The sequence below is a fragment of the Micromys minutus genome, assembly GCF_963924665.1.
Source record: "Micromys minutus genome assembly, chromosome: 19".
Classification (NCBI taxonomy): domain Eukaryota; kingdom Metazoa; phylum Chordata; class Mammalia; order Rodentia; family Muridae; genus Micromys; species Micromys minutus.
In genome coordinates this window covers 17,903,982-17,921,876 of record NC_137954.1, presented here as the reverse complement: position 1 = coordinate 17,921,876, position 17,895 = coordinate 17,903,982, and the positions used below count along the sequence as shown (strand labels likewise).

The 17,895-nt window shown below is 42.8% G+C and overlaps 1 protein-coding gene across 1 annotated transcript in view; it reads left to right on the top strand.

Annotated features, from left to right (window-relative positions):
* Window positions 1–8,231: 8,231 nt before the first annotated feature.
* The window catches only part of ACADL (acyl-CoA dehydrogenase long chain), a 35,060-nt gene continuing 25,396 nt past the window's right edge, over window positions 8,232–17,895 (top strand). The window contains exons 1-4 of the mRNA XM_080932686.1: window positions 8,232–8,378; window positions 12,279–12,434; window positions 13,536–13,673; window positions 15,004–15,168. Coding sequence (XP_080788812.1) covers window positions 8,302–8,378; window positions 12,279–12,434; window positions 13,536–13,673; window positions 15,004–15,168 — 536 coding nt within the window. The 5' untranslated portion in view covers window positions 8,232–8,301. The remainder of the gene's footprint in view (window positions 8,379–12,278; window positions 12,435–13,535; window positions 13,674–15,003; window positions 15,169–17,895) is intronic.

Below are 17,895 nucleotides of genomic sequence, written 5' to 3'. Positions count from 1 at the left end.
GCTCGGCTGGAGGAGAGAGCGGCATGTACCTTTAATCTGGAGCACACCTTCTGCTGGAGACCTGCATAAGGACATTGGAAGAAGGAAGACTCTCTTTCTTTACCTGCCTGCCTTGTAGAACTGAGCAGCTGCTAGATCCCTGGACTTCCATTGATAGGGAGTTGGACTACAGATTGGAAGTCACCAACAAACTCTTTTACTATATAGAGACTACCCATAAGTTTTGTGACTCTAGAGAACCCTGACTAATACAGGGTGGCAGATGTTAAAAGTAAAACAATGCTCTTGAATTAAAATGGTTCTTTTCTTTGTATATCTACAGTGTGGTTATTTCTAATTGATGACAATATTAGCTACAAGTGCTTATTTTAATTCAATCTGTATACTAATAGCTTTACCTCCATTATGTAAACATCTTTTTTTTAACCTTTATTGGTTCTTTGTGAATTTCACATTATGAACCCCAATCCCACTCCTCTCCCCTTCACCTAGAACGTGCCCTCCACCCATGCAACCTCTCCTACAACAGAGGAGGAGAAAAGTCCCATTGTGGAAGCTGTAGTACATTCCAATGTGTTCTACAGGATACCCTTTTGTCCACACTTCTTTCTTGCAAATGTTTATTGCAACGAGTCACTAGTGGGTCTAGCTTCTGCTGCACTATCAATACTGGATCTGTTCTTGGATCTCCTGTTGTTGCCTTGTGTCATGGAGATCCTGTAGTTTTGGATCCGTAGGACCAGCCCTTCATGCACTCCAGCAGGTAATTGTTGTTGTAAATGCTGGGGTGGACCAATTCAAGGCCTGGCATCTGGACCTGAGAGGTATTTGAGCTGGTCAGCCTGCCAATGCTTCTGCATCCACACCACAGGGACTATTTCTCCTACTTTGCCCCAGCTGCCCATCCAATGCCACCTCCAGAAAGGGTCAGAGCCAACTCTCCCATTCTCATGACCCTATGGCTGGCTCATCTGACCACCCCATCAGGGCCAGCTTTACTGTGCTGCCCAGGTGAGGTGCAGGGCCTAGTCTCCCTAGTGTTGCAACAGGCGCAGTGTCATCCTGTTATCCTGCTCTGATGACCTTGGGACCAGCTCTCCTGCCTGCAGTAGGTAGCAAGGGTTGAGGAAGAGGGATCTGTCCCTCCCCCATGCCACTGCATAGCAGAGAAGTGACAGGGCCAGCTCTCCTATGCTCATATCCTTAGAAGTGGCTCACCTGCAACTCCTACAACCAGAGCCAACTCTTCTGTACTTCCTGGGTGACATTGTCCTGGCTGCTCTCCAGAGTACTGCGACTCCCATGCCTTCAGGGCCAGCTCTCCTGTGGTGCCCAGATGAAGGGTGGGGCCAGTTCTGCACAGCCCTCTGGCACCAACATGTCCCTGGGCAGTAGCCCAGACCAGGGATGTCTGCCTGGCCTTTGGTGGTGTCTTAGTCAGGGTTTGTATTTCTGCACAAAACATCATGACCAAGAAGCAAGTTGGGGAGGAAAGGGTTTATTCAATTTATACTTCCATATCGCTGCTCATTACCAAAGAAAGTCAGGACTGGAACTCAAGCAGGTCAGGAAGCAGGAGCTGATGCAGAAGCCATGGAGGGATGTTACCAACTGGCTTGCTCAACTTGGATGCTTATAGAACCCAGGACTACCAGCCTAGGGATGGCACCACCCACAATGGGCTGGGCCCTCCCCCTTGATCACTAGTTGAGAAAATGCCTTACAGCTGGATCTCATGGAGGCATTTCCTCACTGAGGCTCCTTTCTCTGTAATAACTCCAGCTTGTGTCACGTTGACACAAAACCAGCCAGTACAGGTGGTAACAGACCCCCACTGCTGCAGGGTCAAGGACCCAGACATAGCCCCTGATGGCAGCACAGGCTAAGATCCCACCATGGCCCTTGGTGAGATCACCAGCTACTCACATCCGGTTGTTCCTCACCACCCTCCAAGCTCCAGTTCTGCCTCTCTTTGTGCCCACATCCTTCTGTTTCTTTTCCTCCTCATTTCTTCACCACTCACTTGCTCCTCTTAGTGGGTCTTTGAATGTCTGGAGTCATCTCAGAGGTGGTCTCAGGAGTGCTATCCCCCCATACATTATGGGGTTATCTTGGTCATGATCTGCCCTCCCCCCACCCAAGGCCTGTGCAGCCCCAGACTGGTGGTCATCTCAGGCTAGCTCTCTGTCTGAGTCCCATGGCACCAGACTAGTGGTCTTCTGGGTCTCACTCCTACCTGGGGACCAGGCAGAGTTTGTCTTGTCTCTGGTTTGATTTCATCCACCCTGGAAGCTCATCTCGGTCTGCATTGAGCTGGACTGATGGCTGTCTCAGGCTTGCTTTTTTCAGGGAGTGTTAGGTTACTAATCGTTCAGATGTTTATAGGTCAGAACACTGAGTATGGACATCTCTCCTCTCTGCCACCTCCTGATACACGTGTGACACAGCAGCCACAAGGGCAAAGCCTCTAGAGGCAGCTCTTCTCTACAATCTAATGACAACAGCTACTGTTTTTCTTCCATTCTGAGTAAAAGAAGCCTTAAATACTATATGTTAGACCCACTAAGTTCATGCCTCCCAGTACCTGACCTGTACTAACCAACCTGTATTTAATGTGGTCTCAGACAATCCAGGTGAGATATAGCAGTTCCTATACTTAGAGGAGATTCCAGATGAGCCCTGACCTCTTCACATCTGCCTTGCTTTTCTCTTAATCAGATAACCTCTGAACTTTAGCCCATTTATTGGCTTCATATTTCTGAAATTTCCTGCTATCTTAATGTGTGACCCATTAGTGATACTGTCTTATTCATTTTCATAGCCAAGTGACTTCTATAGATTCCAAACAGTTGGTTAACCCCTGTATCATGGCCTAGAAGTCACAATGTCCCATGAGGATTGAATGTTCCGACATTTGTCAACGGTTGTTTGTACCGGATCAGAACATCAAGCCGGAAATAGTACTTGGTTTTAGACTATAGACAAATAAAATTCTTTTGTCCTTTAGCCTATTTTAACATCAACTTTAAAAATCCCCTGTGTTGTTTATGAACTCAGGGTTAAATGGTACCGAGGTCAAGAGTTCCCTAAATAGTGTTGCTAAAGGAGGCTTTTGGCATTAGCTACCAAGTTTTTATCCAGAGAACAAGAACAAGAACAGAATCAAGAATGAGAACAAGAAAAAAAATGAAGAGTTTGGTAGCCCATGCTCTCCTTCGTGGGATCTAGAAACAATTCAAGGGATGGCCCAACCTGTCCAGTAAAAAACGGAAGGCTTAGCAGGATCAGCTGCTGCAAACACTTCCCAAATGATTGAATGGGAACTCAATGAGAGGAAGGGTAGGGTTCCCTGGTTTTTGTTTCCCTGGCAACCTGGGCAGACCATGCCCTCCTTTTAGGTTTAGGGTGAGGAGACACAGTCAGGACGTTACTGTGTTCTGCTCTCCTACTGTGCCTGGAATGGATGCTCAACATATTTTGTCTTGTTTTAGCTTCACAACAAGGTTATGAGGTAGATGCTATTAATATCCTCATGTTACAAATAAGGAAGCAGACACACAGAGAGATTAAGAAACTCCAAGAGAAGATTTTTCAGCTGCAGTCTAGAGTGCTCTTTCCTGTGTGTTTTCTATTCTGGCAAAACCCAAAGAGAATACATCGTGACTCAGGGTTGCCACTGCTCAGCTTTTCTTTCTGCCAGCAGTTCCCTGTATTCACCTCACTCTCATATAATATTCTCCTTCTCATTAAAAACAATTATTATTATTATCTTATATGCATGTATCTCTGAGCACCACTTGTATCCAAACTGGAGTTACAGAAGGTGTGAGCCACTATGTGGTTGCTGGGAATTGAACTCAGGACCTCTGGAAGAGCAGTCAGTGCTCTCAACCACTGAGCTGTCTCTCCAGCCCTTGCTATTCCTATTTTCACAGCTCTTTGACTACCTTCTCTGAAAACACATATTTTATCTTATACAAGGTCAAACTTTTATGGTTAGAAGAAATCCACTATTTATAGAATGAAAGAATGAATAGATGAGGGTTTTGTTTTGTTTTTATCCTCCTCAGCCTTAAGCACTCTTTACTTCTTATCACACCAAATGTAAACTACTTGGTTTGATATTTAGTACACGTAAAAAATGCCAATCATTGATCGCCAGTGACCACAGCAGCTCTGTGGGCCTGGCTTTTGTAAGCACCAATCCACTGCATCTTCAAACTGAGAACTTCATATCCAGGAAGTCTCAGACATAAATTTGCACTACAGTCTCTGCCAAGGTATTACCCAGAGACTGTCTCCCTCATGGGCTGGACTTCCTACTTCCCAACATAAACTTTCCAGTTAGACAGGTTCCTCTACCCGTGGTTGCCCTTCTTCCTTCTGACTAGCTTTCCTGATTTCATTACACTCCCCATATCCCATCTTTTTCCTCATCTTTTAATGCTCAAGTTTAGGTATATCCAGTGAGGAAAGCCTCTGGCTGCCATTGACATTCCAATTACGAAAGCATGCCTTTCCTTGGGCATGGTGGCAAATGTCAGTAGCCCTACTTACTCAGATAAGTATCTAAGGCAGGGGGGTTTCTTAAATGTGCAAAAGTTTATGATAGTCATCTGGGCAATACAAAGAAACTGTGACTCATACTCTCTAGAAAGGCATGCCTGTAGAACTCTCAATCAGTATGTGCCATATTCCTACACGGTATCTATAAATGGCTCAGAGGGGTTTGGCTCCTGTTCAATCTTTTTTTAAAATTTTTCTTACAACTTTATTTAAAAAAAACAGATACCTCTACAGATTTTAAAAAAGCATTTTGGCATAAAACTATAAGACTATATTTTTGTCAGTACTTGATGTTTTTAAAGATTTGATAGTATACACTGAAATCTTACTAATTACAATAAGCATAAAGTACATGTAAAACAAAACGTAACAAGGAAATAGTCAAAGTTTTCTTGGTGTGTAAAGATTAAACATAATGAAATACCAAGAATTGCCACAGGGCTGCATTCTTAGATCTTGAGTTATTAATGATTTAAGGTCTAGAGGTACCCCACTCTGAGAGGGTGCTATACACTTGCTGTTGTTGTTTTTTAAGAAGGACTGAGGCTTCCACTTTTTGGCCTTCCTTTTTTTTGAGCTTCCTATGGTCAATGAGTTGTTTCTTGGGTATTCAGATGTTCAATCTTTTATATCATTTGAATATAGCTGATTCTACACTTAGAAGCTGGTTTGTTGTATGTATGTGTAAGGCCTAAGTTCAATCCCCAGAATAAGAAGACACACACACACACACACACACACACACACACACAGTACCTGTACTTGCTTGTTTTATTTTATTAAAAAGAAAATTATCACAATAACTTCATGATAAAGAAACCAGATGAACCAGATCTTAAACAAATGTGGTTCCTGTTAGCCTGACCATGAAAACAGAATGAGGACATGCATCTTTTGCATTAATTCTGCCACTAGGAAAGCTGAAAGAAGACAAAACAAACAAACAGCACTCTCCACCACCATATCAAGTTACTCCTAGAAGGGCTGGAGAGATGGCCCTGAAGTTAAGAGCACTGGCTGCTCTCCCAGAGGTCCTGAGTTCAATTCCCAGCAACCACATGGTGGCTCACAACCATCTGTAATGGGATCTCATGCCCTCTTCTGGTGTGTCTGAAGATAACAACAATGTACTCATATGTAAAATAAATAAATACATCTTATAAAAGAACAACAACAAAGGGTTTTACCTAAGCTGGGTATGGTATGGTGGCACATACCTTTCTTCTCAGTGCTTGAAAGGTAGAAACAATCAGATCTGTGGGAGTTCAAGACCAGCCTGATACACACAGTGAGTTCCAGGTTGGCCAGAACTACAGGAAGTAAGATTGTGTCTCAACAAACAAGCACACCAGAATTTTATTTTAATGTTAACTGTCTACACTTACAATTATATCTCTACAATGAGCAATATGGTAATTCCTTACTCTTGGAAAATAACAGGAGGGAAGAGGAGGCATGAGATATACAGTTGTTTTTCAAATGCTTCAGGAAAACCACTATATAATGTGGCAAATTGGTCAAAATGTTGATATTTGAGCATCTGAGAAAAAGGTAAGTGGGAGATAGTTTACTATATTATTAACATTTGTCCATGTCTGACATTTTTCTCAGTAAGCTAACAAAGTAATTTGGGTGCAAATATTGATGCTGGGCTTATTTAATTTTGAAAAATATAAAAGTGATAGGAGCTAATCTGAGACAAAACTGCAAAAATAGCAAAGTTAGAAACCGAAAGCAATATGGAAAGCTTGCCTTAAGGTAGTAGTTGATGTTTCTAAATCAGTATTATCACATGGAAAAGGGCTCATCTGTCATCCAAGTGGTGTGGAAATGCAAAAAACCTCACTGACTTTTTTCATATGTTTATACAAATGGTATTATAATAAAAGAGATCTCGGTATAGGTTGATAAATACTTGCTGTGAAACCAGAAGGTTTTCCTAAGGACTTTTTGATCATTCTTAGCCTCTAAAAGAAGTGTTATTTGAATGTGCATCCTTGGCCCTACTAACAGACTAGAAAGATGGGGAGCAGCATCATTAGATTTGAGGAGTATCTTTAAGGCTCAAAAATCCCAGATAAGTCCTTGTGGTGGTTTGGATATGCTTGCCCCAGGGAGTGGCACTATTTGGCCATGTTGTCCCATTGGAGTAGGTGTGTCACTGTGGGCATGGGCTTTAAGACCCTTGTCTTAGCTGCCTGGTGGTCAGTCTTCTGTCTGCCTTTGGATGAAAATATAGAACTCTCAGCTCTTACAGAACTATGCTGGTCTTGCTGATAATGGACTGGACCTCAGAACCTGTAAGCCAGCCCCAATTAAATAGTTCTTTTGGAAGAGTTGCTTTGGTCATGGTGTCTGTTCACAGTAAGAAAACCCTAAGACAGTCCTCCATAGTTCTATCTCAAAAACACCTTAGCTTGACACTCTTGGCTTTAATTTGCTGAATAGGGACAGAGGCATGATGTGTGAGTGTTTGATTGTAAAAGGCCATTACGAGCATCTCTCAAAAAGGTAGAGGCAGGCACATGTCTAGGTAGAGAATAAAAACAGACAGCATTTAGAAGTTAGAGTGCTATGGTCTCTCATTAGACACAGCAACCTTAGTGAAGTGCGGGTGGGGTTGGGAATTAGTGGTTCACACACTTTGAGGCCGAATACTCAGAGGAGGCTGAGGAGAGAGAGGGTCCTTATGGTTAAGTGTCTGCTGTGCAGACAAGCAGACCTGAGTTTAACTCCCTTCTCCAGGTACTGGCTGGATTCTCCTGAGTGCGTTTGTCAGCCCTAGGGGAAGCCGAGAGACTGCCAGGCAGGCTAGCCGAATCTATAAACTCCACGTTCAGTGATAAGCCTGGAGGGCAGTTGATGAAGACATTGATATGAACTCCTGGACTCCGCATGAGTGCGCTTTCTCGCCCCCACCCCACAATGAAAATGAAATCTACAATATTTTTTTAATTAAAAAAAAAAGGCTTAATGTTTTCCAGACCGTTGGTGCTGTGTTGGCTGTCAGTAGTCAGTTGCTAACACAAAAATGTCTTTCACTTTCACTATTATTTCAGATTCGGTGACTTCTTGACTTAGAAAGGCCCTTTGCCTCCTTAGGAATCTAATGTGAAGATTTTTTTAGAGTCCAAAACCTGTTGGGCATTCCCCATTACAAGCCGCCAAATTCATACCACACATTTCCACATTTCGTGGAACTAAAACAAAACAACAACGTCATCAACAAAAGGAAACAACCATTGAACCAATTGTTATTTCGGTATCAAATTGCTTCCTTCCTTCCTTTCATCCTTCCTTCCTTCCTTCCTTCCTTCCTTTTTTTTTTTTTTTTTTTTTTTTTTTTCAAAGAGTAGCTACAAACTTTTGCATGGAAAGAAAGAAAAAAAAAAATAGACAAAAACAGCACAGTCCTTTACAATGGGTACTCATACAGTTATCTACATCAAGTGAGCCTTCCAAAGCTAGAAAATGACTTTCATGCACCTTTCAGTGCGGGGCGTTGGGGCGCGTTGCGCTGACTCAAGGCGACTCTCCCGGGAACGCTCGCCCAGCCGGGCAGCGGGGCGGGGAGGGCGCACGGGGCGCGCAGAGCCCTACGCAGACCCCGCCCGAGCCGGCGGCACCGCCCTGCGGCCGGCAGTTGGCTGTCCCCGAGGCCCGCCCCGCCGCCCCGCCGTCCGCCTGCGCCCGCCAAGGAGCCCAACAGTCCCGTCCGCCGCCGTCCGTCCCGCCATGGCTGCGCGCCTGCTCCTCCGCTCCCTTCGCGTCCCGAGCACCCGCTCGGCGCCACGCCCGCCGCCCTCCGCCCGGTGAGTCCAGCCTGGGGTACGGGCTGCCGGGGTGGCGGGGCTCTGGGGATGGGTGTGACGCGCTATGGCCGAACAGGGGCGACGAGGCCGGAGAAAGGGATCGGGAACCTGGGGCTGCCCGCTGTGGCTTGGAGAACTCGGGGTGTCCCCATCTCCGTCTGCCGCGCCCCCAAAGGCAAGGCTCCCCCGAATGCTTGCTCCGGGCCCGGGCCCCGCCCCGCGTCCTACAGGGTGTCCCGGGCACTGACTTTGAAAGAGTTGTCCAGCTGAAGCCGGGGCGATCACCCCCTGGGCGCGCTGCCACCGAGTAGCTGCGACCTTTAGCCCAGTTGGAACGGAGACTGGGGACTGCCACCTGACAATGAACTTGGGACTCGGCGTGCGGAGGCGGGGACCGGAAGAGCGGGGCAAGAACAATCATTCGGACTCAGGCGTCCAGGCCAGGGCCCCATCTGATAAATTAGGTATAGATTTATCACCAAATCCTTAGACTAATTAACTGTAGAGGGGATTAATGGATAGCTCCTGAGAGCTTTAGAGACTATTAAGCGGTGTTTATGCGGAGATCAAAAGTTTTCCCTGTCTAAAATCCATTCATTGGATAAAGCAGACTGGAAGTGTAAAGCTTCCGTAATTATGGTGGCAGGGCATTTAAATGAGCTAATTAGCACATTGTTGCGAAGTACAATGAAGTCTGTGGCAACACTTAACCATTTGAGAGACTTGAGGAAAGACCCAGGGATAGGAATGCTTTTCTGTTCTCCGAGGAAGTGAAGTTCCGACTCTTGTATTGGGTCTTCCTCGCGCTCTTAAAATTAGAGAACCCCAAAATGTTCTTTTGATTCAAGTGTAGGAAGAGGCAGTACCTTAAAGAGGATAGTGGGGAATGGTCAAAGAGTCAGGAGCTGTAGTTTTATCGTCACCGGTTTCTTAAACATTTATGAACATAATGGCCAAGGATCCTGTTGAAACAGTCTGATTCAGCATTTATGGAGCAAGGCCTTAGGCTGAGCCCAAGAACTATACTTAAATCCATCTGCCAGGGCCCAGTGTGCTAAGAGGGTGTTTCCTTTAGTTTCTGACTTTTGGTTTTTTATGTAAACGAGGCTTTAAAGTGGCCAGTAACTCCCTCCACATGTCCTGGAGGCAGAGGCCAGGGGGGATCATGGTGAATTTGAAGCCTCTTTGGAGCTGCTTAGTGAGACCCGACTTAAAAAGCAGAGGGAACAATGGAGATTAGCCTGAAGGTTATTGATTTATTTAGTAAAGGTGTCTCAAAACTGAAAATAGCTGTTTCAGCAAATTTAACTGCTAAGTGCAAGTCTCGATTTCTGTCCTACTCGTATTCCCTTTAGCACTTTTAACTCAGCAGGAAAGTTGTTTATGCATTTCTTCCTCTGTACTTAGAAATATTCCATTTTTTCCCTTAGCATAGTATAGGGTGTAACATTTGAAGACCCAGACAGATTTACACACCTGTTCTCTACTTCTATGGTAAACAATTCCACCTGAATGTCAGAAGCCTGGTATCCTAACCTCAGCATTGTTTGTCCATGGGGGAGAAAGTGTATGAACGTCTGTTTGAACAAATATGTATTTTAAAATGCTTACCTCGTAGCAATCAATTGAAAGCAGTCATTTCAGTTATTAGGGATAAAGCAAACTCTGTTGTGCTCTGAGAAGCCACCTGAAGGCCTTGCGCCCCATTCTCTCTGGGCTTTAAAATTGTAGTCAGCAGTTTGGTGCCTCTGTTGAAGTTTGGGAGGTGTGGCCTCGCTGTAGGAAGTGATCGCTAGGATCTGGCCTGTTGCCCTTTCCCATTTGCTTTCTCTTCCTGGTGTTGGTGGTTCACGATGTGGGCGCCCAGCCACCTACCTGTTCACTGCCGTGCCTTCCCGCCATGATGGTGGCAGACCCTTGTCCCTCTGTAACTGTAAGGCCAGACAAACCCTTACTTCTGTGGCCATGGTACTTCATCACAGCAACAGTGGAGGACCTAATACAGCAGCTCATTTCCATCCTCCATTCATCTGTCTTCTCAGTATATAGGTTTGCCATCTTTATCAGAGATCAGTGGTGCAAGCACTTATATTGTGTGCCTTGTTCCATTGGTGTGTGTGTGTGAGAGAGAGAGAGAGAGAGAGAGAGAGAGAGAGAGAGAGTCTGTCTGTCTGTCTGCCTGTCTAATGTGAATTGGGTTGTTTTCATGCTTTCTTTTTTGTATGCTTGTTATTGGCATATAGGAAACGTCTAAATTTTATGCTAATTTTGTCTCCTGCTACTTTGCTGAGAGGGTTTATATGTAATTATATTTTGTTTTCTTGTCTTATTGCTCTAGCTAAGTTTTCAAGCCCTGCATAAATAGGGGTAGAGTCACTCAGTGTTGTTCCCATATTAATGGGAATCTTTTTTTTTTCTAGCATGATGCTGGCTGTAGATCTGCCCTATATATACTGAGATGTGATCTTTCTAGACCTAGCTTCTCTATGACTTATCATGACTTGGTACGACTAAAAATTCATCTTTTCTAGGAAAAAGAAAAGACTAAAGAAAAAACAGGGTCTATGCAAGGAAGAAAGAGACCTATGTTAGAATTTAAAACAGAGCAGTGATAAGTTTTCTCCATATTTTCAATGTGTTCTAACATTTTTAGAGACCCAGCATTGGAGCAGTGAAAACCAGGACTTACTAGACCTGCAGTAGCAACAGAGTTGAGGACTGAACATTCCTATCTGTTGTGTCCTATAACAGATCTCATCCTGGCCTTAAAAGGGAAGAGCTTTGTGTCTGCCACTGTATGCAGATGCATTGTCCTTGGGCCCATGTGATAGCCACAGACTTCCAGAACATTTCTTCCACTGGTGACTAGGTAGACATCATCCTGGCCAGGTTTGCCACTAAGCTGTCCATCACCTGTATGCTGTGAGGGACATAGACCCTCATCAGCACAGTGGCCAAGCTCTGGTGAAAAATGGCTTGACCCTTACTAAATAGAGTTACTGATTGCTAACTCAGACTGGAAGGTCTTTAAGTCCTTCGTTTGTTCTCTGGAGCTCATTGGCCACCAACCCAGTGCTGATGGGTTTTTATTCAAGTCATGCTTAATGCCTGGACCAGAACATAGTGTCAGGCATGGGAATCATGATGTGAAGGACAAGACTACCAGGGAGAATGCATGAACCCAGTTCCTGAAAACCCACATGTTTGCTTTCAAATAAAATAATTTTTCTCTTAAAAAAAGATTTTATTCAGGATGAGGTTGAAGATGTATGAAGGAATGTCCTTCTAAGGGGAAGGAGTCTCAGTAGAAACAGACTCTGAATACAGTTGGACTAAGGGGACTGATAAAAAGTCATTTAATGTTCCCCGCGGCCAGGAAGAAGGAGAAGGAAGGAGGGCAAAGGGAGGCGTCAGCTGAAAATCCTAGAGAATTCCATCCAAATCCACACAGAGACTTGTTGGGCATTTTGATAGGCAGCGATATTTATACAGTTCATGTCTTGTGCTACTGAAATTTGCAGTTCTGGTTCTGAATATGCTACTTTGGGAGAGTTCGCATTGTTTTAGAAATTGAACAGGACGTGAACATTTACCACTATTATTCTAGTCTACTATTTGATTTTTATGCAGTTTAGTCCAGATGCTATTCAGAAACAGTGTATTTCACCTCAACTCAAACCTGTGGTTAGATCTAGATATTATCCACCCTACCGATTTCCAAAAGGAGGCGGTTGAATCATCACAAAGTGGTATGGTAGGAAGGTTGGGGGAGGGTTCTGAGACAGGGTCTGGGAGGTCAGGAGACCCTATGGAAAGCATACGGGTACCTTGTTCACTGGCATTAATTTGGATATGGAGAGTAATGGTTGACTTAGTTTTCTTAATGTATGTCTCTTTAAGATGCTCTCACTCTGGAGCAGAAGCACGTCTAGAAACTCCTTCTGCTAAAAAATTAACTGATATTGGAATCAGAAGAATCTTTTCCTCGGAGCACGACATCTTCCGGGAGAGTGTAAGGAAGTTTTTTCAAGAAGAAGTGATTCCTAACCACGCGGAGTAAGTGCCCTCCCTGCCTGCTGTAACGTAACAGAAGGACTGGAACGTCATTTGTATGATGCAGGAAGGGCCTCCTTCATCCCTGCACTGTTCTTCACTGTAATACCCTGAGATCGTAGGTAGGGTTTCTAGGTTTTGCAAGTTTTTTTACTATTATTATTAATATTACTAATTTTATTCTATTTAGACATATCACTGAGTTCCCCAGACTGGTCTTGAATTTTTAGGCACAAGCATTTTTTTCCTTCGTTGCCTAAGTATCTGGGGCTAGAAACTTGTGCCATCACATCCAGCCTTTTAAAATGTGCCAGTCAAGATTGCAAAAGGACCAGCTTCCGCTTGAGAGAGGGTCCTGAGGAAGGGGTGTTTGAGAGTAGCAGAAGAAATGACTCAAAGTCATTGATGGGTCTAAGCTCTGTGATCTGCTCAGGGTAACTCTCTAGACAGCTCTCTAGGTAGCACATGGGTTTTTCTACCAAAGTCAGCAAATGTGCTAGAAAAATGCTCAAAGAGCTGTGTTAGCTTTCTAGATAGCTCAGGTCTTGCAGACCAAAACTCCTGTCTTTTATTTGCATATTAATGTAATCATTTACCTTTTGGTTCCCTATTGATTATCCCATGAATCAGCATTTTATGACTTTGATTCTCAAACAATAAGCTTAGGTGGGTGGGATCCTCTCCTTCACTTCCTGGTACTCCTTTATTACTAGAACCATGAGTCTTGTTTTTTAAACTATTTCTTTCCCTTTACTGACTCATTAGTGCAGCTAACTATGTGAAAAAAAAAAATCTTTGGAAGTCCTGTTAAGGAAAATTTCATGACTATGTGGTACAACTAAACTCTAGAGCATCAAATAACCATGATAGCAGTGGACATAAATTATGGGTCTAGTCCACAGAGCAGGAGGGGACAAAAGATGGCAAAGATAAGGCAGGAAGAAACAGAAATAACTTGAGTCAGATCCACACGGAAAGACCTGTGGTCAATGCCATCAGTTACCTTAAATTAAGGACATGTCCCTGCACAAGTCTCGAGTTTCTAGTGAGGCCATTTACATAAGTTTTAGGACATTTGTCTGACTTGAAGTTTCTTATCTATAGATGGGAGAAAGCTGGAGAAGTGAGCAGAGAACTCTGGGAAAAAGCTGGCACGCAGGGCCTGCTTGGCATCAACATTGCAGAGAAACACGGTGGCATTGGCGGGGACTTGTTGTCAACAGCAGTGACCTGGGAGGAGCAGTAAGTATGGAGACGTGTGGAGTGGAGTCTCATTTTGTGAATTGTCCTTTTTGGAGGGAAAATGAAAACACGTTCTAATGTTCTTCAGTGTAAAATATGGGGATGACACCATGTTTGGGATGTGGGCCGATGATGCATGTTTTTAAAATCCTTTTATGTTGTAGAAATAGGTGCTGTTGGCAGGCCAGGTGCATCCTCACCTGCAGGAGTCGGAAGTAGGAGGACTGCCAAGAGTTCAAGGCTAGTTTAGATTTACAGTCAGTTCTAGGCCAGCCGTAGTTACGTAACAAGAAGCTGCCTTAAAAACAAACAAAAAAGAGTTAAAAAGAAAACTTCATTATTCATTTCCAGTGAGTTTATCCCCTCCTTTTAAAGAACATAGCACATTGGAAAAATTCTCCATTGAGATATGCCAAAATTTACATTATAAGAACATATAAATATCTCAGCTAAAATGACAGAAGATTATGTAGCAATAGTTCATCAAAAGGGAAATGCACTTAGATTTTATTTCATGAAAAATCTCTTCCTCACTACCAGAGGACTGTAAATTATGTTGCCCTAGAATTATCATTTTGCATATCTATAAAATTTGTGAAAAGATGACAAATCCTGCTCTCCAATAAGGACAAGATGGTTGTGAAAGCAACACAGTCATTCACATGTGTTGCATTAAAAAAAGTGAATATTTCTGGGATTTCAGTGTATATGAAAGGTGAATGAATGTGTTTCTGCCTGGGTGTCATTCGGGGGAATTTACTGTAAGACGACAGCTTATTAGGACAAAGGGAATATCATGGTGGACCTTAATCCCCTGAATTTTGATGCAATGCAGATGCACTAGAATGGGAGGAGGGATGTGTGAGTTATGCAACATAAATGATTTGAAATATTTTACACCTATTAACAATGTAATTTTTAAAAAATCATGTGCAGTAGGACTTAACCATAATAATTCCTGGGAAAACAATGGAGTGAAAAGTTCACAGATTGACTGCTGGTACCTTAGAGCATCACCAAGGTGTTCTCCATAGTAAGACAGTTGCTGTGTCTGTCGGGCTGAGACAGGTGCAGGTGGCCAGTATTCAGCTCTTAGTTTATCACAGGAGTACTTCAGAGGCATTGCTAAAGCGCCATTACCGTGTCCAAGTCTACAATGAAAAGGTCAATAAAAACAGAGATGGTGTTTGGGAAGGTCGCGAGATTAAGAGAAAGCGGGTTATTCTCACACAATTCTTCACTCTGTTAGTAAAATTGAAAATTAAACTTAAAACAACCCAGTAGCTACTTCATGGCTCCGTTTTCCTCCCTTTTTTTTTTTTGTTCTAAGAGCGTACTCAAATTGCACAGGCCCTGGTTTCAGCCTCCATTCGGATATTGTCATGCCCTATATTGCGAATTATGGCACAAAAGAGCAGATTGAGAAGTTCATCCCCCAGATGACGGCGGGCAAGTGTATCGGTGCTATAGCCATGACCGAGCCTGGGGCTGGAAGGTGAGTCTACATTTAGCTGCTACTGAGTTCTTTTTGAAAAATTGTTTTATTGGATATTTTCTTTATTTACATTTCAAATGTTATCCCCTTTTCCCTCCTCTTCCTGCCCCCCACTTGCTTCCATGAAGGTGCTCCCTCTCCCAACCACCCTCTCCACCTCAGTACCTTGGCATTCCCCTACACTGGAAAAACACACCTTCATTGGACCAAAGGCCTCTCTTCCAACTGATGCCAGACAATGCCATCCTCTGCTACATATGCACCTGGAGCCATGGGTCTCTCCATGTGTGCTCAATGGTTGGTGATTTAGATCCTAGGAACTCTGGAGGGTTTGGTTGGTTAATAATGTTGTTCTTCTCATGGGGTTGCAAACCCTTCAGCTCCTTCAGTCCTTTCTCTAGCTCTTTCACTGGGGTCCCTGTGTTCAGAGTTGATTTTCTCAAAGAACCAGCTCCTGATTTTGTTGATTCTTTGTATAGTTCTTTTTGTTTCTACTTGGTTGATTTCAGCCCTTGGTTATTTCCTGCTGTCGACTCCTCTTGGGTGTATCCACTTCTTTTTGTTCTTGAGCTTTCAGGCATGTTCTCAAGCTGCTAGTGTATGCTGTCTCCAGTTTCTTTTTGGAGACACTCAGAGATATGAGTTTCCCTCTTAGCACTGCTTTCTTTGTGTCCCAGAAGTTTGGGTATGTTGTGCCTTCATTTTCATTAAATTCTAAAAAGTCTTTAATTTCTTTCTTTCTTCCTGTCCAAGTTATCATTGAGTGGAGCATTGTTCAGGTTCCATGTGTGTGTGGGCTTTCTGTCGTTTTTATTGCTATTGAAGACCAGCCTTCTTAGTCCATGGTGATCTGAGAGGATGCATGGCATTATTTCAGTCTTCTTGTATCTGTTGAGGCCTGTTTTGTGACCAATTACATTGTTAATTTTGGAGAAGGTACCCTGAGGTGCTGAGAAGAAGGTATATTCTCTTGTTTTAGGGTGAAATGTTTTATAGTTATCTGTTAAATCCATTTGACTCATAACATCTGTTAGTTTCACAGTGTCTCTTAGTTTCTGTTTCCATGATCTGTTCATTGATGAGAGTGGGGTGTTGAAGTCTACTACTATTATTGTGTGAGGTGCAATGTGTGCTTTGAGCCTTAATAAGGTTTCTTTTATGAATATAGGTGCCCTTGTGTTTGGAGCATAGATATTCAGAACTCAGATTCATCTTCATGCATTTTTCCTTTGACAAGTATGTAGCATACTTCCTCATCTTTTTTGACAACTTTTGGTTGAAAGTTGATTATATTCGATATTAGAATGGCTACTCCATCTTGTTAATTGAGATCATTTCCTTGGAAAATTTTTTTCCATCCTTTTACTGAGGTAGTGTCTGTCTTTGAGGTTTGTTTCCTGTATATAGCAAAATGTTGGGTTCTACTTCAGTATCCAGTCTGTTTGTCTATGTCTTTTTATTGGGGAATTGAGTCCATTGATGTTGAGAAATATTAGGGACCAGTGATTGTTGTTTCCTGTTATTTTTGGTTTTAGAGGTAGAATTATATTTGTATGGCTGCCTCCCTTTGGGTTAGTTGAAAGAAGGTTACTTTCTTCCTTTTTCTAGGTGTAGTTTTCCTCCTTGTGTTGGAGGTTTTTATCTATTATCCTTTGTAAGGCTGGATTTGTAGAAAGATATTGTGTACATTTGGTTTTGTCATGGAATATCTTCATTTCTCCATCTATGTTAATTGAGAATTTTCCCAGATGTAGTAGCCTGGGCTGGCATTTTTGTTCTCTTAGGATCTGTATGACATCTGCCCTGGATTTTCTAGCTTTCATAGTCTCTTTTGGGCAGTCTGGTGTAATTCTGGTAGGTTTGCCTTTATATGCTACTCGACCCTTTTCCCTTACTGCTTTTAATATTTTTTTCTTTGTTGTGTGCATTTGGTGTTTTAACTGTAATGTGAGAGGAGGACTTTCTTTTCTGGTCCAATCTATTCAGAATTCTGTAGGCTTCTTGTATCTTCATGGCCATCTCTTTCTTAAAGTTAGGAACATGTTCTTCTATAATTTTGTTGAAGATAATCACTGGCCCTTATGGTGGGAATTTTCACTCTCTTCTATATCTATTATCCTTAGGTTTGGTCTTCTCAATGTGTCCTGTATTTCCTGGATGTTTTGCACTAGGACCTTTTTGCATTTTAGTTTGTTTGGTTTTTTTTTGTTGTTGTTGTTTTGTTTTGTTTTGTTTTTTGACTCTTGTTTCAGTTTTTTTCTATGATTTCTGAGATTCTTTCTTCTCTCTTGTATTCTGTTAGTGATACTTGCATTTGTGACTCCTGATCTCTTTCCTTGGTTTTCTATCATGAGTGTTGTCTCCCTTTGTGATTTCTTTATTGTTTCTATTTTCATATTTAGATCCTGGATAGTTTTGTTCAGTTACTTTGCCTGTTTGGTTGTGTTCTGGATAGTTTTGTTCAGTTACTTTGCCTGTTTGGTTGTGTTCTGGATAGTTTTGTTCAGTTACTTTGCCTGTTTGGTTGTGTTTTTCTGTAATTCTTTATGGGATTTTTGTGTTTCCTCTTAAAGAGCTTCTACCTGTTTACCTGTGTTGTCCTGTATTTCTTTAAGGGCATTATTTTTGTCCCTCTTTAAGTCCTCTATCATCATCATGAGATGTGATTTTAAATCAGAATCTTGCTTTTCCCGTGTGTTGGGGTACCCAGGACTTTCTTTGGTGGGA